At 41.0% G+C, this 25,192-nt stretch overlaps 1 protein-coding gene across 1 annotated transcript; it reads right to left on the bottom strand.

Moving 5' to 3' along the window:
* LOC115205114 (leucine-rich repeat, immunoglobulin-like domain and transmembrane domain-containing protein 3) lies at positions 1-24,338 on the bottom strand. Its single transcript, XM_029770781.1, has 4 exons — positions 23,973-24,338; positions 21,929-22,395; positions 1,412-1,717; positions 1-1,198 (listed from the first exon to the last, which is right to left on the bottom strand). The coding sequence occupies exons 1-4, from the start codon at positions 24,086-24,088 to the stop codon at positions 150-152; spliced, it is 1,938 nt and encodes a 645-aa protein (XP_029626641.1). The 5' UTR covers positions 24,089-24,338; the 3' UTR covers positions 1-149.
* Positions 24,339-25,192: the final 854 nt, after the last annotated feature.

Raw genomic sequence — 25,192 nt, 5'->3', positions numbered from 1 at the left:
TTTACAAAGAAATTAAGGCTGTAACAAACAGTGATTCATCTGGCAATTATTGTCATAAAGCTTTGAACATGCAAAACCTTGTAGTTTTCCTCAAAAAGATCTCCAGAGTTTGTATTAACTTTCGAGTCATGAAGAGTCTTAATCGAACGCTAGCACAAAAATTCTGATCTGGAACTGTCACTCTTGTATGTCATTTGTGAGTCAATACTCGACCTGGAACAGAGGAGCATCCTCTCTTGGGACTCCTTGGTCTGCCTGTAGGTCCACAATTCAGCGGGATTAGCGTTCAAGGTCCTCTGCTTCATTGATATCGTCTCAAACTTCACATACGTGTCTTTAGATAGCTCCTCGTCCGAAGAAGGCACATTGCTCCTGCAATAGAGTGAGAGGATCTTGTAGACCAGCAAACCAATGACAGGTAAAGCCACGGCGCAGGCAAAGCTGCTGATGATCATCAGCAGCTTGTTCGCAGCATTGTCCTCAACAAGGTCCAGGGTGAAGAAGTTGATACAGGGGTCTTTTCCCGCAGCACTTCCTTTGGAAACCAGACAAACCTGGTATCTCATTCCAGAAGTCAAGCCTTCAAGTAGAACTTTGCCACTCCCGGCATCTGTATCCATTGTCCTTTTGGAGTTGTCCTCCTCATCATAAGTGGAATAGACAACGGTGAGAGGTGCATTGCTTGGCAAACCTTCGGTCGTCCAGAGCAGAACCGCGCTATCCGGCGTTTCCTCCACGATCTCGAGATCTTGGACAGACTTGGAAGCATCTTTCTTTTCACTCTGATCCGCCGCTAGCTTCCTGTCGCTGCCTTGCGGGATCTCGGATGGTTTGGATGGTGCTATCTGCTGCACGTTGCTGGGCGTGGGTTTCTTCTTGGTGAGGATGGGTGGCAAGATGGCTGGGTGCGTGGTCGTGGGTGGGGCGGTAGTGGTAGACGGCGTGCTAGGGGAGTTTGAGAAGCCAGTTTCCGGAGCAGAGGACGTTGTGGATGGGCTATTCCCTGCAGCCTCTATGTTGGGCCTCTCTGGAGGCATGTTTGTAGTGACATAACCTGCCACAGACAGGGTGATGACAGCCTCTGCGTTGCCGGCGAAGTTCTTAGCCTTGCAGCTGTATTCCCCGTTGTCTTTGTACGAGACCCCATTCAGGCTGATGATGGACCATCGGACACCCTCTCCTGGAGACTCCTGGACAACTATAGGTAGATCATGTAAATGCAAATACTTAATCATTGCCAAGATGTAGACTTTATTTTATTGAATCACAAAGATTATTTTATTGAATGACAACTGTAGAACATAAGTAAATCTTAACAAAGGAATTTGTTAATTTTTTTTTTTTTTTGATAAACATGTTGAATAATACACTGTATGCATTTTCTTATAATAAAATGTTTCACTGTTGATACCTGTGTTGTTGACACGTGAGCCATCTGAAGTAGTCCAGATGAGGGTAGGCGTGGGGTAACCCGTGGTATCACAGCGCAGGAGCACGTTGCTGCCCACCGAGGCTGTGATCTTGGTGGCTGACATCATGACGGATGGCTTGAGACATTGGTCCAGTTCCACCCTTTGGAACATAACACCAGCCAGGTTTTCAGGCCCGCTGCAAGACAGGAACTGGTCCATTAGTACCACTGACGTGTCAGACATTTTGGAAAGCTCGATCAGCTTGGAGATCCTGCAGTCGCAGACCCACGGGTTGTCCTGAAGACCTGCAGAGGACAAAAGTGGGAATGTTTGTGAATGTTATGTTAAATTCAACTTACATTTATGTTTGTGAAAAGGTTAGGAACATGGCAGTGGATCCGAGATGAAGAACATGCAAGCAATGCTGTGATCCATGCTAATGCTAATGTGGCTATTAACGTAAATTGGAGTTTCTCCTAGCTCATACACAAATTATACACATTTTGTATTTTAGTTGAAGTATACCTCTAACATGATATGTTCTCATCTCTGTATATCTTGTGCATATCTAAGTTCAACAAAAACATTCACTGCATAATATGCTATGATTTCCATGTTCATAAATATTTCCACCCAAATTATAGAACAAAAACTATGCATAGTTACTTTTTTGAACAGCTAGAATTATAATTCAGTGTTCTGATTCTAGGTATTCATACAGTAGTGTCACAACTGAGCCATCCTTCTGCAATGATCAGATTTACCAAACCGCTTACCCCTTCAAAGTAGGACGATACATATGCAAATAAAAAATGACTGATCATTGGTCAGAAATCAGATCAGATTGTGATGTCATGTTGTGGGCCAAAAACTCCATTCCACCAGAACATCATGAAATTCTAGGACACTATCATAATTTTCACAATTTCAGTGTTATTTCGACCACATAGTGTGGAAATATCATTAAAAACTACAGGAAAATCACATTTTTTGATTGCACTGTCCCTTCAAGGCAACACAATTACACACAATATTATTGAGTAGTAAACCCAAAATGTTGGTTTTTCACAAACACAATTTTAACATCGTTTAATGTATTTTGACCATTTGCCATTTTAACCCTCTTTGTCAGGCATTGTTGAGCACAGTGCTCAATTCACCAGCAGTAATGGGCTCCCGGGGGGTGCAGCGGTCTAAGGTACTGCATCTCAGTACTAGAGGCGTCACTACAGACCCTGGTTTGGTTCTGGCTGTATCACAACCGGGCATGATTGGGAGTCCCATAGGGCGGAGCACAATTGGCCCAGCATCATCCGGGTTAGGGTTTGGCCAGGGTAGGCTGTCATTGTAAATAAGAATTTGTTCTTAATGCCTAGCTAAATAAAAAAAATATATGAAAAAAATTGAAGGTAGAACCACAGTGTTGCAGCATGCTGTGTTTGCCTCTGTCATGAAGAGCGGTGATTGTAGAAATCGATGGTCTCATCATTGAACGTCAATTTGTCTGACAGTTTTGATATCCGTTCATCATGATCCATTACACCTCATGGCACAGCAGGCTGCTTAATACTAAATTACAAATCTCATTTTCTTTCTTCAAACATGCTTAAAACATTATGTAAAATTTTCATCAAGACTAAACATTTTGAATTACCCACAATCCTCTAAAACGGAGCCCCGTGGCACATTCGGAGCCCCGTGGCACATTGTTGCAAGAACTTAAAATGATTAAGTTTATAGAAATATTATTGAAATTGAGTAAATAAATCACTCAATGTTCTCTCTCTTTGGTTACCCGCATCAGGATACTTACATTTGAGGCACCATATTAACTTGGATTTGTTGTTAAAGGTAGACTCACACACTCACACAAAGTATCTGCGCATGTGCACAGGTTTGCTTCACGTTGTGTACAGTGTAGTAGCCAGGGCACCAGAACAGCGGAGAAGTTGAGCGTCATGCTTCAGCGCTCTTACTTGTGGCAGAAATGTACCCACTCTGCAGTTTACTTTCTGCATCTACGTCATATCATTGAGTCTAAGTTTACATTTTTGTGGAAAATGAAATTAACAAATCATCTAAATGACATATGTTGTTTCTTTTTTTGTCAATTTCAATTCACCCCAGAATATTTTTTTTAGTGTACAGTTCTGTCTACTCAAACACACATGAACACACATACACAAACTCTCTCTCTCCCTTCTTCTCTCCCTCTCTCTCTCTCTCTCTCTCTCTCTCTCTCTCTCTCTCTCTCTCACACATGCACACACACACACACACACACACACACACACACACACACACACACACACACACACACACACACACACACACACACACACACACACACACACACACACACACACACACACACACACACACATCTCCCTCTAGTGGCCTCATGGGTGGAATGTTATTAATATTTTTAATAATTTCATAATTAATGAACATTATTTATTTTCAAACGCCGAAAATTCTGTTTTTCTATGTCAAACGGTTTTGTTATATTACTGTCTTTTGTGATGTACAGTGCATTCGGAAAGTATTCAGACCCCTTGAGACTTTTTCCAGATTTTATTACGTTACACCCTTATTCTAAAATTGATTAAATAAAAGTTGTTCCTCATCACATACAATGCCCCATAATGACAAAGTGAACACAGGTGTTTAGTGGCTTTCATCATTCTTAAATGGAAGAAGTTTGGAACCACAAAGACTCTTCCTAGAACTGACCGTCCGGCCAACCTGAGCAATCGGCGGAAAGGGCCTTAGTCAGGGAGGTGACTAAGAACTCAATGTTCGCTCTGACAGAGCTCCAGAGTTTCTCTGTGGAGATGGAAGAACCTTCCAGAAGGACAATCATCTCTGCAGCACTCCACCAATTAGGCCTTTATGGTAGAGTGACCAGACGGAAGCCAATCCTCAGTAAAATGCATATGACAGACTGCTTGGAGTTTGCCAAAAGGCACCTAAAGGACTCAGACCATAAGGAACAACATTCTCTGGTCTGATGAAACCAAGATTGAACGCTTTGTCCTGAATGTCAAGCGTCACGTCTTAAGGAAACCTGGCACCATCCCTACGGTGAAGCATGGTGGTGGCAGCATCATGCTTTGGGGATTATTTCAGCTTCAGGGACTGGGAGACTAGTCAGGATTGAGGGAAAGATGAACGGAGCAAAGTACAGAGAGATCCTGAAAACCTGTTGCAGAGCGCTCAGGACCTGAGACTGGGGAAAGTTTCACCTTCCAACAGGACAATGAACCTAAGCACACAGCCAAAACAACACAGGAGGGGCTTTGAAACAAGTCTCTGAATGTCCTTTAATGGCCCAGCCAGAGCCCAGACGTGAACCTGGTCGAACATCTCTGGAGAGACATGAAAAGATACCTGAAAATAGCTGTGCTGTGATGCTCCCCATCCAACCTTACAGAGCTTGAGAAAATCTGCAGAGAAGAATTTGAGAAACTCCCCAAATACAGGTGTTTCAAGCTTGTAGCGTCATACCCAAGAAGACTCAAGGCTGTAAACGCTGCCAAAGGTGCTTTAACAAAGTACTGAGTAAAGGGTCTGAATACTTATGTACATGTCATATTTCAGTTTTTTTTATTTGAATTCAATTGCAAACAAAAATTCTAAAAACCTGTTTTTGCTTTGTCACTATGGGGTATTGTGTGTAGATTGATGAGGGGGAAAAACAATTTAATACATTTTAGAATAAGGCTGTAATGTAACAAAATGTGAAAAAAGTAAATGTGTCTGAATACTTTCTGAATGCATTATATATGCTGTTAAGTGTAATATTGGGATGCAAACTCAAAATTGAATACATTTCAACTCTATATCTAACATGGTACTGGTGTTACTTTTTTTAAGCCCATAACCATGTGTGTGAGGTGTATACTTTTGTTTCAAAGTAGATGTGTTTAAGACTACCAAGAAACCCTGATTTAGCCCACTGTAGTAAAATTAACCAGATTATTGGTACTTAACAGCGGCCAACCCAACAGCAAACTCTAAATCTGGTGTTAGCTTTTTTCCCAGCCCTACCTGTTTTTTTAAAGGTACAATCTGCCGTTGTTACATTTTTGGCTATTAAATTAATTATATACTGTATACCCATTGATTATTGAAGATTATAAACTGGGTGGTTCGAGCCCTGAATGCTGATTGGCTGACAGCTGTGGTATATCAGACCGTATACCACGGGTATGAAAAAAAGTATTTTTTTTACAGCACTTCGCGATGCGTCGGGCCTAAGAACATCCCTTATCCGTGGTGTATTGGCCATATACCACACCCCTTGTGCCTTATTGCTTAAATATAACTTAGACATATCCCATGAGTTTAGTTCAAATGTACTACCCCATCAAACCCCAAATATAAGCTTTTTTTTTACTCCAATGTATGTAAACACTGTAATTGTAAACAAACACTGTGAAGCCTCAAAATATGGTTAAAACTATATTTTGATGTCACGGATAGTCAGTCCTTCTATCCATAGCTCTATCTATGAATTTCTGAGTGGTTACATTTCTCGAGCCCCATTCCTTAGCTTTAACCAAACTAGTGGTGGGGTGCCGCTTTGTTATTGTTTGAACTGCTGATTTCCCCTTTACAGTTGTTCTCAAGCTATTTTTGAATATGTGTTAAAACGTATAGCAGAACAGCAATGATCAAATGCTCTAATACATTTACAGAACTTCTGATCATTTTCTCTCCGTTGTACCTGACTTGCATATCTTAGACCATCTTTTGCAAAACTTTAAATACAAATGTCAACAGTGAATACAAAATTGACTCTTAAGTGTTTTGTTCACAGAATATCAACACATTGTTTTCATCAGAAGAAACATTTTCCATCAATCAGTGAATACTACTGCACAAAATACTAAATCACCCCATCAGTGTCATAACATGTCTAATATAGGGAAAGATCTAGGCAATGGGGACTGTCAAATTTTGTATGATTTTTTACGATATTGCAGACATGCAGAGAACTTCTAAGTCACTTTGGGTTACTACTAAGTCATCCCCTCTCCAACATTGTGACCTTCAATTATAGAGCTTTGCTTGGGTGTGTACTGAAGCCTATATATACATATAAGTTGTGTTCCTCCATTGTATTCAGCTTTCCTTACTTCAATTGTGGATTGTGTTTCTGTGTGCCAATGGAAAGTCTTCAAAACTATGCAAACCAGCCTATGTATTGAATACATGGAATTGTATTGTTATGATAGTGATTAATGAATCCTGCTCACTGTGTGCTTTTTCTTTTAAATCAGGAATAATATTTGATTTGATGTGCATTCAATTGTTCGGTGAAATATGCATAAAAGGAGAGTATTTATCCATAATTCTGCATCTTTGGATAGTTGTACATGCAAATTTTGATCGTCTTTGACTGCAAAGAAAATGTATTGATCTACTGGGATTTTTAAAAGACAGACTGACTTTCTGTTTTGCAAAAGGACACAGAGTTCTGCGTCTTGTGAACTCTGTTTTGAAAATCGACCACATTGTTCCAAAAAATGTTTGTATGCAATTGACAAAAATTGTAATAGACCTATTGGAAAAAATAACATTAACCACTAAGCATTTGTTTAATTTCTAACTCTTTAGCTCAGGTTTAGGGTATCATTAACAACTTCAGTTTAGAAAATTGTAGTACTAAAGACTAGCTCAAATATTGCTCTGTGATACCCTCTTGATGCAGCCTTTCAGTATTGAAGTGGGCCAACCTCTGAACAGTGCTGAAAAGGGTATTCTATCATGTGATGGTACGGGAGGTGTCTATATTCTGTACATGGGACATTGTGTGTTTTCCTTAGGGAAGAGCTAATCTTGTTTCTCCTTCAAGTCCGCCAGGGCATACAGTACAACAAGCTTTTTCGTCAGGGATAAAATAGCCTGTCCTTAAACAGCCCATTACCCCACCAGCGGTGGCCCGCCCATTAGGGCATTATGGGCTGTGCCCCACTTATGATTGGTTAAAAAAATACAAAAAAAACGTGCAATTGGTGAAAAAAATAAGTACAAATATTTTTATAAAAACTATTATATAGAAATTATATAATTAATGGATTATGTTTTAAATGCTCATAAAAGTGTGGTAAATTTACAAATGTTTCTGTTTCAAAAAGATATTGTTTAAAACAAGCTATTCAGTTACGTAATAATTTGTCCCTCAGTGACAGCCAGCAGCAGCAGCTCTGCCTCTGTGGGGAGCATAGGTTGTGCAAACATTGCTTGGATTGTTTTGCTAGCTATTTGCTGTGATGGGGAACTGCCCCAGTGAAATAGTAGGATTTCATAGCATAAATTATAACAGGTCAAAGTAAACAGCACAAAGACCATCCTGGGGCGCTCAAACGTGCATCCGTTCAGTCAGAACTTCAGGGTCTGCTCTGGTGTCCATCCCAATGAGTCTCTCGTGCCAGACGGCTTACTTCCACACTTGAGACTAGATCTGCTCTATCAGGTACAGATGACCCTAAAGCAAAAAGCAAATTGTAATTAACTTGTAAATAAATAATCATAACAGTCATGGGATCCTAGGACCTGATAAACTACATCCAACCAGAGTCAAAGGACAGAGGGTTAGACTAGCTAGAACCTTCTCATCACGGACCTGGTTAGCTCCCATGCCAATGTCTAGTCTTTTTAAACTAATATTTGACTAACTGTGAAATATTAAGTTATTTCAGAATGAAATGTAACTGTCTAGCGCATAATGTTTTGTGACATTATGTTAGTTAGCGATCTCCAGTTAGACAATGTGTTTCCACTTATTGCATCTGCATGCATGTTGCGTTCTCGCTGGTTTCCAGTAGTTACCACAGCCACAGCCAAGTCAAAACAGTCTAGGGCCTATATTGTAAAAATTCATGAAAACAAGAATGACCTATTTGGTCTTCATTTAAGGTTAGGGTTAGGCATAAGGTTAGTAGTGTGGTTAGTGTTAGGGTTAAGGTTAGGTTTAAAATCACATTTTAAGAAGAGAAATTGTAGAAATAGGCGGACTTTATGACGTTGTAGCTGTGGTAACTAGTGACAACCATTCTCCCTGGTGGACTCTTTGTTCGTGAGCTTGCTGCTTGTTCTATATACACTGAACAAAAATATAAACACAACATGCAACAATTTCAAAGATTTTACTGAGTCACAGTTCATATAAGGAAATCAGTAAATTTAAATAAATTCATTAAGCCCTATTCTATGAATTTCACAGGGCACAGGGCAAGGGAGCAGCCATGTATTTTTATTTTTTTTTATTTCACCTTTATTTAACCAGGTAGGCCAGCTGAGAACAAGTTCTCATTTACAACCGCGACCTGGCCAAGATAAAGCAAAGCAGTGCGACAAAAACAACGACACAGAGTTGCACACGGGATAAACAAACGTACAGTCAATAACACAATAGAAGAAAAAAAATCTGTATACAGTGTGTGCAAATGAAGTAAGGAGGTAAGGCAATAAATATGCCAATAGTGGCGAAGTAATTACAATTTAGCAAGTTACACTGGAGTGATATATGTGCAGATGAGGATGTGCAAGTAGAAATACTAGTGTGCAAAAGAGCAGAAAAACAAAAACAAATATGGGGATGAGGTAGGTCGTTGGTTGGATGGGCTATTTACAGATGGGCTGTGTACAGCTGCAGCGATCGGTAAGCTGCTATGACAGCTGACGCTTAAATTTAGTGAGGGAGATATAAGTCTCCAACTTGAGTTATTTTTGCAATTTGTTCCAGTAATTGGCAGCAGAGAACTGTTGGGGATTTTTTATTTCAGCTCATGAAACATGGTACCAACACTTTACATATTGCGTTTATATTTTTGTTCAGTGTGGTATAATCTAATCTCTTAAAAACAGTTGCATTATGTGCAGCAGTGGTAATTCAGTTTTTGACATGCGAAAGTGAAATGCTGTTGTTCAAATGCACAGATCACTTTATATACATAATCTTCTTACAGAAACTCTCCGGTAGTTCAAAAACTTGGCATCATCTTTCTGTCATGCTGCTTTGTTGACAAACCAACCACCTTGTGCCCTGGGTATTCAGCCAATCAGCGGCAGCCGCTGTACCCCACTCTTCAAGCTAGTTCTCAGACAGAGAGTGGAAGAGGGAGTGTTTTCTTTAAACTGGACAATCTTCAGTCATAACAGTCTATACATTTTTCTTTAGTCATAATGAAGTCCATATTTTGCAGCTAGCTTAGTTGATAGGTGTCTATTGTACATGTTGTGATCTGAAGAGTATATCACAAAGAGTATAGTATATTATAAACTGGTTACATTGGTAACCAATTTATAATAGCAATAAGGCATATCAGGTATTTTTGGTATATTGCCAATATACCAAGGATAAGGGCTGTATCCAGGCACTCCACGTTGCGTCGTACTTAAGAACAGCCCTTAGCCATGGTACAGTTTATAGGCCATATATACCACACCCCCTTGAGCATTATTGCTTAATTATCAATAATTCATGTTTTACTTTTTTTTTTATAGATGTCCCATTGTAACTGTAAGTCCCTAACCAAGTCCCCATTTATTTATTTAAAAAAAAAAAAATGTCCCATTGTAACTGTAAGTCCCTAACCAAGTCCCCATTTATTTTATTTTTTTGTTTTAATGAATCCGAATGCTCTTAAAGATGGATACATCAGTGGATACATCAGTTGGTACATCAGCTTTCTGTTCAGAGTTTGACATGTCAATTAAAAGTTGAGTACATCTGAGGGCCTGCTTACACCTTCAGACACCTTCACAATCTGTGAGATTTAGTGTAAAGCCCAAAATACATGGCATGTTTGTGCAAATCAAAGCATGGAAAAATAGCAAATTAGATTTGTCAAAGCCAGTGGTCAGAAAGGGAGTATCATTGCATGATAACTTTAACTCCCCACTTCTTATGAGGTGGATCTAAAATAAGTTGACAAGAGGCGCATTCAACAAGCAATGCATTTGCAAACATTTGCTGTGAACTGTGTTTGTTAAAAGCATAATTTGTAAAGTTTTTTTCTCACAAACATTGCATTCCATTAGTTCTAGCTATTCTTGCTGATAACATAATGGACCGACCATGCAAAATGTTGGATTTAGCTATGGCTTCTGCCATAATGGATTACTTTTCAGATCCTATTCCCGATGTCACGGAGTGGCTGCAGATTTTAGTGGGTGTATCAACACCAAAAAGTGAGTCAAGGTTCATGTGCATAGAGAAAAAGAATGAATAGAATGGGCTTGGAAGCTCTAACACTGGCAATTTAACTGGTAAACTCATGATACAATAATTTCCATGGTAACGTAGAATGTTTATTCAAATTATGTTAACTGATGTGGCTCATGCAATGAAATAGAATTTTTGTAATGTCAGTTGAGTTGAATCAACAAATCACAGCACATGTTGATGGGTACACTTCCTGCTTTTGCATCTTACTGTGCTCCTATGGGTACAATCTCAATAACCGCCAGTCCCCCCATTATGCCATCATGGACTTAAATGGGGACGCCCATTCTATTCATAAAATGTATATGGTTATGGAGAAAGTCATCCCTCGCTACAACGACTTCGCCTTTCGGTCTCATTTTCGGATGAGCCGACAGAGATGGTCGCCTCGCTTCAGGTCCTTAGGAAACTAAGCAGTTTTGTTGTGTTCTAGTGTTTTGCTGTGTTCTAGTGTACTATGGAATGTATTGCTTTCTTATTCTTGACACTTCGCCCAGACATATTAAAGGTTAGAACTACCTTTCTAAGTGTTCTGATACTTCTAGTTTGGAGTTACATTTTTATGATAACATAGCTACAGCATTTCACTTTAAAGTGTGTATACTATTGCTTACTAGGTGTGTCCAATCAATTTTAACCACTCCCCCTTCTAATTAGGGTTAATTGGAAAAGCTGTTAAACAGAGAACATTGTATTATTTCTTTGTACACCCTGATGAAGGCCATGCAGCCGAAACGCGTCGGTTTTTTAAAAACATTGTTTCTATTGAACATGCCATACTAATAAAGGCATTTTAATCAATTATATGAAGAGTGCCTTGGTCCTCCTTTCTTTTTGGAAACTATGCAGTTGTTTGGTTTTTTATGTATTATTTCGTACATTGTGAGCCTAGAAAATCTCAAGCGTTATTATATACTGCCGGGAAGAACTACTGGATATAAAAGCGATGTCAAATTACCAACATTACGACCAGGAATACATCTTTCCTAAAGCGGATTCTTAGTTCGGACCTTCACCCTGGACATGGGATCTTATCCCAGAGGCTGATGTCACGTCCTGACCATAGTAAGATGTTCTTTTCTATGGTAGAGTAGGTCAGGGCGTGACAGGGGGTGTTTTGTGTTTTTCTATGTTTTCTATTTCTATGTTTAGTTCTAGTTTTCTATTTCTATGTTTTTTTTGGGGGGTGTTGATCTCCAATTAGAGGCAGCTGGAGATCATACTTAAGTATTTTTTTTTTCACCTGCATTTGTGGGTAGTTGTATTCTGTTTAGTCTATGTACCTGACAGAACTGTGAGCTGATCGTTTTCGCTTTTGTTATTTTCTTTAGTGTTCTGTGTTAAAATACATTTCATCATGAGCACTCAATACACTGCGCTTTGGTCCCCCTCTACGACAGTCGTTACAGCCGGCCCAAAACAACGCGGTCACCGCAGGAGAGGCAGACGGAGTGGCCTACTGGTCAGACTCAGAAGGTGAGCACACCATCCACCGCTTCCAGAACATATTACTCGCCAATGTAATGGACAAAATAAGGGTATGAGTTGCCTTCCAGAGAGACATCAGAGATTGTAACATTCTCTGTTTCACGGAAACATGGCTCACTCGGGATATGTTGTCAGAGTCGCATTCTGGATCATTGCTACTCTAAATTCCGCGATACATACAAAGCCCTCCCGGCTCTGCCTTCGGCATATCTGACCGTGCTCAGGTCTATCCAAAGCTGGTCTGACCAATTGGATTCCACGCTACAAGATTGCTTCGATCATGTGGGCTGGGATATGTTCCGGATAGCCTCAGACAACAACATTGATGTATATGCTGACTGGGTGAGCGAGTTTATTAGCAAGTGAATCGGAGATGTCGAATGCACAGTGACAATTAAAGCCTTTCCTAACCAGAAACCGTGGATTGACGGCAGCATTCACGCAAAACTGAAAGCGCTAACCATCGCTTTTAATCAAGGCAAGGCGACTGGAAGCAGCTATTCCAACCCAGGGCAATCAAACAAGCAAAGAGTCAGTATAGAGACAAAAGAGTCGCAATTCAATGGCTCAAACACGAGACGTATGTGGCAGGGTCTGCAGTCAATCACAGATTACAAAAAGAAAACAAGCCCCATCGCGGACATCGACGTCTTGCTACCACGTACCCTTTTGGGGCCCCAGTGTTGAGGATCAGCAGGGTGGAGATGTTGTTTCCTACCTTCACCACCTGGTGGAGACCCTGGGTCTCGACCCCGCCCTGTGCAACTGGGTCCTGGACTTTCTGACGAGCCACCCCCAGGTGGTGAAAGTAAGAAACAACATCTCCACCCTGCTGATCATCAACACTGCGGCCCCACAAGGGTGCGTTCTCAGCCCTCTCCTGTACTCCCTGTTCACCCATGACTGTGTGGCCAAGCACGGTTCCAACTCAATCATCAAGTTTGCAGACGACACTACAGTGGTAGGCTTGATTACCAACAACAACGAGACGGTCTACAGGGAGGAGGTGAGGGCCCTCGGAGTGTGGTGTCAGGAAAAAAACCTCTCACTCAACGTCAATAAAACAAAGGAGATGATAGTGGACTTCAGGAAACAGCAGAGGGAGCACATCGATGGGACAGTAGCAGAGAAGGTGGGACGTTTTAAGTACCTCGACATACACATCACGGACAAACTGAAATGGTCCACTCACACAGACAGCGTGGTGAAGAAGGCGCAACAGCGACCTCTTCAACCTCAGCAGGCTGAAGAAATGTGGCTTGCCCACCTAAAACTCTCACTAACTTTTACGGATGCACAATCAAGAGCATCCTGTTGGGCTGTATCACCACCTGGTACGGTAACTGCACCGCCCTCAACCGCAAGGCTCTCCAGAGGGTAGTGCGGTCTGCACAACGCATCAAACTACCTGTCCTCCAGGACACCTACAGCACTGATGTCACAGAAAGGCCAAAAAGATCATCAAGGACAACAACCACCCGAGCCACTGCTTGTTCACTCCACTATCATCAAGAAGGCGAGGTCAGTACAGGTACATCAAAGCTGGGACCGAGAGACTGAAAAACAGCTTCTATCGCAAGGCCATCAGACTGCTAAACAGCAATCACTAACTCAGAGAGGCTGCTGCCTACATTGAGACCCAATCACTCGCCACTTTAATAAATGGATCACTAGTCACTTTATACAATGCACTCTAAATAATGGCACTTTAATAACGTTTACATATCTTACATTACTCATATCCCATGTATATACTGTATTTTATACCATCTATTGCTCATCCATATACTTACATGTACATATTCTCATTCACCCCTTTAGATTTGTGTGTATTAGGTAGTTGTTGGGGAATTGTTAGATTACTTGTTAGATATTACTGCATTGTCGGAACTAGAAGCACAAGCTTTTCCCTACACTCGTATTAACATCTGCTAACCATGTGTATGTGACAAATAACATTTGATTTGATTTGCAATATCTTAGGTCAATAAGTGTTCAACCCCTTTGGAATGGCAAGCCTAAATCATTTCAAGAGTAAAAAATGTGCTTAACAAGTCACATAATAAATTGCATGGAATCACTCCGTGTGCAATAATAGTGTTAAACATGATTTTTGAATGACTACCTTACAGTATGTCTGTGCCCCACACATACATTATCTGTAAGGTCCCTCAGTCGCGCAGTGAGCTTCAAACACAGATTCAACCACAAACACCAGTGAGTTTTTCCAATGCCTCTCAAAGAAGGGCACCTTTTGGTAGATGAGTAAAAATAAAAAAAGCAGACATTGAATTTCCATTTGAGCATGGTGAAATTATTAATTACACTTTTGGATGGTGTATCACTAACATAGAGAGGCTGCTGCCAATATACAGACTGAAATCTCTGGCCACATTAATTAATGGACTTAATAAAGGTATCACTAGTCACTTTAAATAACGTCACTTTAATAATGTTTAAATATCCTACATTACTCATCTCATATGTATATACTGTGTTCTATACCATCTACTGCATCTTGCCTATGCCCCGCGGCCATCGCTCATCCATATATTTATATGTACATATTCGTATTCATCCCTTTACATTTGTGTGCAAGGTAGTTGTTGTGAATTTGTTAGATTACTTGTTAGATATTACTGCATTGTCGGAACTAGAAGCACAAGCATTTCGCATTAACACCCGCTAACCATGTGACCAATAAAATGTTATTTGATTTGGAAACCTTTCAGGTAATTTGCATGTCTAGACGGCCTCTTTGTTTTGATTAAAGTAGTCTTAATAAAGTTAAGCGTCACGGAAATCCCCAATGATTGCAGCATCTAGTTAGCTATCTATCTATAATTAATTGCAAATGCACACCAGCCAGCGAGTTAGTTGACCGTCCAGACAGCTGGGTGGGTGTACAGGTGTACAGTCAACCAACCAGACGGCCGGGGTGTGATAACTGATAGGCTATAAAAATGCAATACCGTACCCAATTACTTTATAATCAGTAAAATTGTTATTTATGCATGTTTGTAATGAGCACAATGTGAGACAGAGCTGGTTTAAAGTGCAGGGCGCAGCAGGTGTTTATTTGTAAAGGACCACAGGAGGAGGCAGGTAGCTGGGTCCAGGAGCAGGCAGGTCATACACAGGGGGTCCAAAAAGGCAACAATACGGTCAGGGAAAAGACTAGTAACGTCGTCCGGAAGATCAGGCAATAGGTTGATAACAGGAAATCCCAATAGGCTAAAGTACAGGCAGGGAATAGGTAAAAGACGTTGTTAGTGAGGCAGGAAAAAACTATTATCCACGGGAGGATCAAAACTACGGGGAAAAACAATACCTCACAATGATGGGGGGCAAAGAACGGAACTAAATAGTGTGTGATAATGACATACAGGTGTGGGAACAGGTGATCAGAATTCAGGTGATTGGGATCTAGAGCGTGAGCTGCGTTCAGGGGATCTATGTGTTTGAGATTGTGGGCTGGAAAGTGAGCTGCGTTAAGGGGATCTACGTATTTGAGAGTGTGTTGGAAGCAGACGTTACAACGTTATACAGTAAGTACTGTATATTATTTATAAGGCCCCTTATCTATCAACACTTGCCACAAAGGGCACATAATTCAAATGTAGCCTACATTGTGAACAGTAAGACTATAATGAACAATAGATAATTGTATCATTAATAATTGCCTCTGTGTTACAGTGGTGAAGGACAAAACACTAATATGACAGAATCCAATTTTGTTTTGTTTTTCAGATATTGTGTCTGTAGGATTGAAGCCTGTAGGATCGCATGTTGGCCTTTCTGTGGCTGTTGGCCAAACAGCAGAGTTTTTGTGGTGTTTCCGACCTCTTTGCAAAGGGATTTTGCTCCAGTAACTGCTCCAAATAGTAGATGGCCTGAACCAGCTGAAGACCACCTACATAAAGTGACAAACACCCACCCAGTTTCTAGTTCTGGAGGCTCAGAGGGTTCCCTGGTGTGATTGGGTGCATACATGTTGATGGCACTCACATTCCCATCAGGGGACCTTCCGAAATACGGGATGCCTACATAAATCGTGAAGGCCAGCCCAGCTTCCAGCTGCAAGCTGTGTGCGGCATGGCTATGCGGGCAACGCTGGTTCTGTGCATGATGCATGCTTGTATAGAACCAGCGACGTAAAGGCCCACCCTCTGCCAGAGCAGTACCAACTCTTGGGCTACTGCTTATCCCCTAAGCCTGGATCTAAATGTGCCATTCAGGGACAATGGTCAACTATTGGACGAGCATAAGAGATTGAAGCAGATCCACAGCTCCACCCGAGTTCAAATTGAGACGTCCTTTGGGCTCTTAAAGTGCAAATGGAGGAGGCTCCAACTTCTGAACACGCTGCTGCTGGAGAAAATCACAGATACCATCGCCAATGCTTGAGTCCTCCACAACATTTTTAAATGTTTTTATTTAGCCTTTATTTAACTGGTTCACATTCAACATGGTCCTCATCCATTAGGGCAGTACCAGTCTTACAGTACCAGTCAAAAGTTTGGACACACCTACTCATTTAAGTGTTTTTTCTATTTTTACAATTTCCGACATTGTAGAATAATAATGAAGACATCAAAACTATGCAATAACACATATGAAATCATGTAGCAACCAAAATAAGTGTTAAACAATTCAAAATATATTTTAGATTCTTCAAGGTACTGTAGCCACCCTTTGCCTTAATGACAACTTTGCACATGTTTGGCATTCTCTCAACCAGCATCACCTGGAATGCTTTTCCAACAGTCTTGAAAGAGTTCCCACATATGTTGAGCACTTGTTGGCTGCTTTTCCTTCACTCTGCGGTCCAACTCATCCAAAACCATCTTTTTGGGTTGAGGTCATCTGATGCAGCACTCCATCCCACGTCTTCTTGGTCAAATAGCCCTTACACAGTCTGGAAGTGTGTTGGGTTATTGTCCTGTTGAAAAACAATTGATAGTCCCACTAAGCGCAAACTAGATGGGAGGGTGTATCGCTGCAGAACGCTGTGGTAGCCATGCTGGTTAAGTGTGCCTTGAATTCTAAATAAATCACTGACAGTGTCACCTGCAAAGCACCCCCACAACATCGCACCTCCTCCTCCATGCTTCATGCTGGGTACCACACATGCAGAGATCATCCATTCACCTACTCTGCATCTCACAAAGACACTGCGGTTGAAACCAAAAATCTCAAATATGGACTCATCAGACCAAAGGACAGACTTCCACCGGTCTAATGTCCATTGCTCGTGTTTGTTGGCCCAAGCAAGTCTCGTCTTCTTATTGGTGTGGTTTCTTTGCTGCAATTTGACCACAAAGGGCTGATTCACGCAGTCTCCTCTGAACAGTTGATGTTGAGGTGTCTGTTACTTGAACTCTGTGAAGCATTTATTTGGGCTGCAAATTCTGAGGCTGGTAACTCTAATGAACTTATCCTCTGCAGCAGAGGTAACTCTGGGTCTTCCTTTCCTGTGGCGGTCTTCATGAGAGTCAGTTTCAATATAGCTCTTGATGGTTTTTGCGACTGCATTTGAAGAAACTTTTAATGTTCCGCATTGACTGACCTTCATATCTTAAAGTAATGACAGAATGTCATTTCTCTTTGCTTATTTGAGCTGTTCTTACGGACTTGGTGTTTTACCAAATACGGCTATCTTCTGTATACCACCCCTACCTTGTCACAACACAACTGATTGGCTCAAACGCATTAAGAAGGAAAGAAATTCCACAAATTAACTTTTAACAAGGCTCACCTGTTAATTAAAATTCATTACTGGTGACTACCTCATGAAGCTGTTTGAGAGAAAGCCAAGAGTGTGCAACGCTGTCATCAAGGCAAAGGGTGGCTACTTTGAAGAATCTAAAATATACTTAGATTTGTTTAACACGTTTTTGGTTACTACATGATTACATATGTGTTATTTCATAGTTTTGATGTCTTCACTATTATTCTATAACGTGGAAAATAGTAAAAATAATAGGTGTGTCCAAACTTTTACTGGTTCTGTAGACGAAGACCATGTTGTGGCATATAACATTGAGCCAGTCCCTGATCCTGCAGACAACAGAGTGGCCCTCCGGAACCAGGCTGTCCAGAAGAGGGACAACATAATGCACCTGCTCTACAAAAATGTATAATTGTTGTTACATTTTTTCTGGTGTCTATGTTTAAAGAAATAGCACTTTCAATGGTTGAGGTGCTTGGCATCCTGTAGAATGTAATGGAATATAATAACTTTTACAGAAATAACTCTATTTTGCAGAGGGAGCAAGATAAGAACTGACAGGGAAAACAGACAAACATTTTCTATGAGATTGCATACATAAAATTGAAAAACTATCAAATTGAAAAACATAAAATAATTGATTTAATTGACTATAAAATTGAGAAACAATGATCGACTTCAATTAACAATCACTGCTCATAAAAAAAAATACGTATTTACTTCAATTTCACAAACACTGTTTCAGGCCTACAATAGATACTTCTATAATCTAACAATATAATGCTTATCTTTATACAAAATATTCGTATAGAAAATTTACAAATTAGCCTCCTTCTGTACATCTACATCTGTATGACAGATGCAGTAGCCATCTGACATAAATAAATGCATGTCGGTGTCGTAGCATGCCACCAGCATATCTCTCTCTCTTTCCTTAACTCTCTGGGGTTAGGCCTAAGCTTCTCTTCCTTTATATAGGCTATATATAATACATGACCAAAAGTATGTGGACACCTGCTCGTCAAACATCTAATTTCAAAATCATGGACAGTAATATGGAGTTGGTCCCCCCTTTGCTCCTATAATAGCCTCCACTCTTCTGGGAATACTTTCCACTAGATGTTGGAACATTGCTGCAGGGACTTGCTTCCATTCAGCCACAAGAACATTAGTGAGGTCAGGCACTGATTTTGAGCGATAAGGCCTGGCTCGCAGTCGGCGGTCCAATTCCTCCTAAAGGTGTTCTATGGGGTCCAAGGTCAGGGCTCTGTGCAGGTGTCACGTCCTGACCAGTAATATTTTTTTATTTTTTATTATAGTTTGGTCAGAACGTGGCAGGGGGTGTTTGTTTCATGTGGTTTGGGCTATGTATTTAGGTAGAGGGGTATTTGTTTTATATGGTTTGGGGTGTGTGTGTATGTAGAGGGGTGTTGGATTTATGTGTTCCGGGGTTTTTGGTTTATGTTCTTGTTTTGTATTCTAGGGTTTCTATGTTGTGTATTTCTTTGTTGGCCTGGTGTGGCTCTCAATCAGGAACAGCTGTACATCGTTGTTTCTGATTGAGAGTCATACTTAGGGAGCCTGTTTTCCACCTGTCCCTTTGTGGGAGATTGTTTTTGCACTGCTGTGTATAGCCTGCGACACTGTCGTTCTTTGTTTATTGTTTTTTCGTGTTCACCTATAAATAAAATAATGATGAGCACGCAACCCGCTGCGACTTGGTCTTTAACCTACGACAACCGTGACAGCAGGCCAGTTATCCCACACCAATCTCGACAAACCATTTCTGTATGGACCTCACTTTGTACAGCCGATTTTTATGCGCTATGCTCTTCAGCACTGGGAGGTCCCGTTCTGTGAGCTTGTGTAGCCTACCACTTCGCTGCTGAGCCGTTGTTGCTCCTAGACGTTTCCACTTCACAATAACAGCACTTAGATTTGACTGGGGCAGCTCTAGTAGGGCAGAAATTTGACGAACTGACTTGTTGGAAAGGTGGCATCGAATGCCATCATTGTAAATAAGATTTTGTTTTTAACTAACTTGCCTAGTTAAATAAAGGTTAAATTACAATAAAAATGACGGTGCCACGTTGAAAGTCACTGAGCGCTTCAGTACGGGCCATTCGAATAACAATGTTTGTCTATAGAGATTGCATGGCTGTGTGCTTGATTTTATACACTTTTGGCTGAAACAGCCAATACACCAATTTTAAGGGGTGTCCACATACTTTTGTACATATATTCTTTAAAATGTAACACTCCGCTTGAGCCCCCCCCCCCCAATACTTAACTAAATACAAATCTATAAATTGTATAGTTAACACTGCCCAATAATTGTGGGATGTGTTCCTGTTATTAGTGGTCTGTGTTGGACATAGGGACTGGTCTGAGACCTGTGTGCCTGGACAGGTTCAGACCTGAGGAGGTCCAAGTCTCCCCTAACCACTGATACAGGATCAAATTTATTCAACTTTCTAATGGTTAACCTTAGGATTGTGTGAATGTTTCTAATAATTGTGGGAGTAGTTACATGTGTCCTTACGAAACAAGATTGCAATTAGAGTGCAGTATAACTGCGGTATGGTGCAAATACTGTGTCCAAAATAACATTAAAAAAATAAATAAAATAAAAATTAGTTTTTTTTTTACTGCAGTAATTTTGCTGTGTAACTGAAGTTGGAGTGCAGTATAACTTATTCCACAATTACTGCATCCAAAATGCCAAAGTCGACTGCAGTTAATGCACTTGTACTGTAGTTTCAAAACTTCGCTTTTTTTGAAAGGGATCCCCCTTTCAAAGGGGTGCAAGGTAACTGAGATGATAAATACTGTGTTGAAGACAGATAAAGTCATTCATGTTTCCTACTAGCTAACTATGGTGTCTGTCTCCTCACTTCATAACAATAATAACTAGGATTATCTTGTAACACCTAACCACAGATTAAATGGGAAACCATTAGCTAGCTAGGTTAACTTTTACTGTTAGCTAGCTAGCGTTAGCTAGATCACATAACGTTGAATGGCTAACTTTATCTTCAGCTAGGCTATCTCATTACCAATATCCATATTTGTTGATCAACTAGAAAATGAACAGATGGGTATCTAGATAGCTAGCTAAGTAATTACACACTATACTGTTACTGTTTTGTGATAGTTAGCTACAAGTTGGCTTACCTTTTTCTCCAGTAGCCCCAAAACCTTGTTGTACATCTCTCTCACCTGTAATGTTACAACAAGTCAAGAGGGTCAAAACGATGGAAAACCTAAACAAAATAATATGAAAGATCAATAGACGCAAAGTAGAAAAGCCATACATGTTGAATATAATGTCTATAACATTTAGTTCTTTAATAGATATGTAAATAATATCGACTTACTTGAATCCATCTCGGCGAAGTCCATTTTCTCTTCGTCGCCCGCTACCTTTTTGAGCTTCATTTACACAAACTGTATATATTCATTTTACGTCCGCGAGCATTTGCTAACGTTAGCGAATGTTCGCAAACTATTCTCCTTGTTGAACACGCCTCCGGTAACCTGTAGGTACTGGACATTAAAGTCCACTTCCAAAAGTTGTAGACATGATATTGATAGTCTCTTGATAGTTTTTTGAGTATCTATAGTAGGACTTTCCAAATAAAGAGTTACCCAAATAGGTATTGGAACCTCAATGTGAAGATTGAAATATGCCTTTGGGTTAAAGTTAGGAGTCACCAAGTATACACAATGCATTTATGGGCTACGTAACAACCAAAAACTCTACACACTCCTATGCAGGTAAATCCCATCTTCTGTTATCTCTGAATACCTGCTTTGCTGTAGGGTTGGCCAACCCACCTCCTAGAGAACCACTGGGAGTGCAGGGTTTTGCTCCAGCCCTGCTCTAATACAACTGAGTCAGCTAATCAAAGTCTTCCTGAAGAGCAGCTGATCAGTAGAAGCAAGTTTGCTAGAGATGGGCAAAAGCATGCATAACCAGTAGCTAGTGAGGGTGTGTTAAGTCCTAACCTTAAACCCTCATCTCCATGTCACCCATTCACACCCTATTCTCAGTTCTCTTACCTAGCACCACTTTCTGGGACAAGTTGGAGGAGACGGGCATTCCGTTGAAAGGCGGCCAGATATCCACGAAGTCCGAAGACAGAGTGGTCAGCTTGTTGCTGGAGATATCCAGATAGGTGATGTTGACCAGGTATGGGGTAGCCTCCACGGCCACAGTGGTCAAGCGGTTGTTGTGAAGATCCAGCGTCCTCAGACTGGGCATCTCCTTCAGGGACTTCCAGGGGAAGATGGAAATCAGGTTCCCGTCCAGACGCAGTTCGTGTAGGACCTTGAGGTTGTAGAAGGCAGCGGCGTCCACAGAGGAGATAGAGTTATAGGTGATCCACAGGTAGCGCAGGTCGTTCAGGTAGTAGAAGGCCTCTGTGGGGATGCGCCGCACAGCCGTCTTCTCCACCCGCAGTTTGACCGTATCCACAGGGACGTTGACGGGGATGTCGGACATGTCTGGGTCATTGCAGAGCACCGATCTGAGAGGAACAGAAAACATGGACTTGGTTACATATGTTTGTTTATGTGTAACTCTGTGTTGTTGATTTGTTGCACTGCTTTGCTTTATCTTGGCCAGGTCGCAGTTGAAAATGAGATCTTGTTCTCAACTGGCCTACCTGGTTATATAAAGGTGAAATAAATAAAATACTAAAATTATGCATTCAAAAGAATGTGGACAACCCTTTAAATTTGTGGATTTGGCTATTTCAGCCACACACATTGCTGACAGGTGTATGAAATCGAGCACATAGCCATGCAATCTTCATAGACAAACATTGGCAGTAGAATGGCCTTACTGAATAACTCAGTGACTTTCAACAGAGTGGAGGCTCTTATAGCATCAAAAGGGGGGACCAACTCCATATTAATGCCCATGATTTTGGAATGAGATGTTCGACGAGCAGCTGTCCACATCCTTTGGTCATGTAGTTTGCATCACAAATCTTTCCTCTCTCCGTTCCATGGAGTTATCATTTTTATGGATTGGTCAAATCTATGGATCCATTACATAGCTTCGGCCTATCCAGTCTAGTCAGATAAGTGATTACAATCCCGGGGGGGGGTTCAGTCTGTGTCCTTGAGAACCACAGGGTGTGCAGGATTTTGTTTCAGCCCAGTAGCCTAATAAACTACCTGATTCATCTGATAATCTAGCACTTAATATGTTGAGTCATGTGTGTTAGTGCTGGGCTGGAACAGAAGCCCAGACAACGGACCAGGATTATAGACCTCTGAGCTGGATGGCGTGTAGGCTTATACTTTGTGCTTCCACCTGCACAGTTAATTTCTTACTTACTTGTGGAACTTTAGAAAAGTTGTTCTATCATCCTTTTCCTTTATCTACTTGCAAACAGACTGTTTTTCAAGACTCCAAAAATGTTCCGAACTCTTGAATTCCGGTCATCCTAAACGTGTGATAGGTATTGAGAGAAAAAAAAGTACTCCGCTATTGAACTCCCCTATTGAACTAAGTCTAAGAGGGGCATTATGTGAATTATTAGAGAGCTTTGGATCATATGTTCTAATACTGTATATCTGTGTATTCAATCAAACCTACAATTCAGTTTCCAGGGGAAAACAAACAGCAAACCTCCTACACGTCTGCTAGAATGAATTTGATAAAAATTTAAATAAATACTGAGAAGGACCCACTGTCTTGACATAATAATTAATCAAAATGTACATGTTTCGTAGTTGCCAGATGGCAAAACAGGTAAAATAATCATGATAAAACTCAATATGAATTATGATCATTATTATACATACATGGACCATTTAAAAAGATAGTGATGCTGTATATCTGTGGAAAAGGGCCCAGATAAATTCCCAATCTGGCACTCATACCATCACGGCTGTCTAATCATCCCCAGCTTACAATTGGCTCATTCATCCCCCTCCTCTCCCCTGAAACTATTCCCCAGGTCGTTGCTGTAAATGAGAATGTGTTCTCAGTCAACTTACCTGGTAAAATAACGGTAAAATAAAATAAATAAATAAAAATTACACTATAATAAATATCTATAGACACCGTCCTCTATGAAACAATTGTAAATACCTGGTCCCCGTTCCATCACTCCGTCCGTGGTAAACACAAGTGCACTGGGAAGGACAGAAGGAATGGGCCACACTGAAGCAGCACAGGAAGACATGGGCGTAGAGAAGACGATGCATGGTTCACCAAATCAACCCAAAGTGCTCACATCACAAGGTCAGGAGAAAGAGGAGAGGAAAACACATCCGAATTCATTTCGAAAGGTCAAAAATAACTCATCTTAGAAAGGGAAAAATATGAATAGTCACGGAGTCCTGAACACATAAGAAGTGCTTACAGGTGATCCATTATTAGGATGGGAGAAGGGGGAGGGGGAGGACAGTGAGACCAGATTAGCGTAGGATTTTACGGGGCCGACTAGGTCACGCAAGCCAGGACAGGGAGGATGGAAATTAGCCTTGGGGTCATGAGCGCTAATCGGCTACCACACTTCTGCAAGGGGAGATCCCCCCCCAACACACACACACACACACACACACACACACACACACACACACACACACACACACACACAGCCTTTGTCGCCCCAGTCTATCCAGCCCTGGCCTGCCGCTATGCCTTTACACTGCTGACTCCTCCCTTACAGCTCTTCTAACCTACACTGTTACGGCACTAGCCGTGCTCGTGCTGACACTGGGCTGGGCCTTTTCCTAAAGGTTGCGTGAGGGAGCTCCAAGTGACACAAAGGTGCAAGCTGTAGTCTGGGGAGTGATTTATCTCCCTGGAGGGGATGATGGGGGTGGCTTGGGAGGCCAGACTGTACTGGGCATGGACTGACAGCTCAACAACATGGCCTCCAAGAGCACACACACACACACACATACACACACACACAGGAAACTATAACATAAGTAGTGCTTGAGGTTCCATATTCAACTCAGTCTAGACTTAATTTTACACTGTTAAGTAATGTAGTTGATGGACCACAGGAGACAATTTAAGTTTGTATTTGATGTAATTGCATGTTAGATGCATGGTAGAATTGGTTGGTTGGGTAGTACTTTTGCCTACCTGTGTGGGTAATACATACATACATACATACATACATACATACATACATACAGTGCATTCGGAAAGTATTCAGACCCCTTGACTTTTTCCACATTTTGTTACTTTACAGCCTTATTATAAAACTGATTAAATAATTGATTTCTCTCATCAATCTACGCACAATACCCCATAATGATAAAGTAAAAACATACATTTTTTTATAAAAAAAATGA

This window comes from Salmo trutta, chromosome 13 (genome assembly GCF_901001165.1).
Source record: "Salmo trutta chromosome 13, fSalTru1.1, whole genome shotgun sequence".
Taxonomy (NCBI): domain Eukaryota; kingdom Metazoa; phylum Chordata; class Actinopteri; order Salmoniformes; family Salmonidae; genus Salmo; species Salmo trutta.
This window is presented reverse-complemented; position numbering and strand designations above follow the sequence as displayed.

What these genes read in the sequence shown, in the direction of transcription:
- LOC115205114 (XM_029770781.1), bottom strand. Translation starts at nt 24,088, where the DNA reads ATGCATCGTCTTCTCTACGCCCATGTCTTCCTGTGCTGCTTCAGTGTG. An exon ending in AGTGATGGAACGGGGACCAG is followed by an intron (nt 22,396 to 23,972) that starts GTATTTACAATT and finishes TGTTCCTCTCAG; the next exon opens with ATCGGTGCTCTGCAATGACC. An exon ending in GTCCCAGAAAGTGGTGCTAG is followed by an intron (nt 1,718 to 21,928) that starts GTAAGAGAACTG and finishes TGTCCTCTGCAG; the next exon opens with GTCTTCAGGACAACCCGTGG.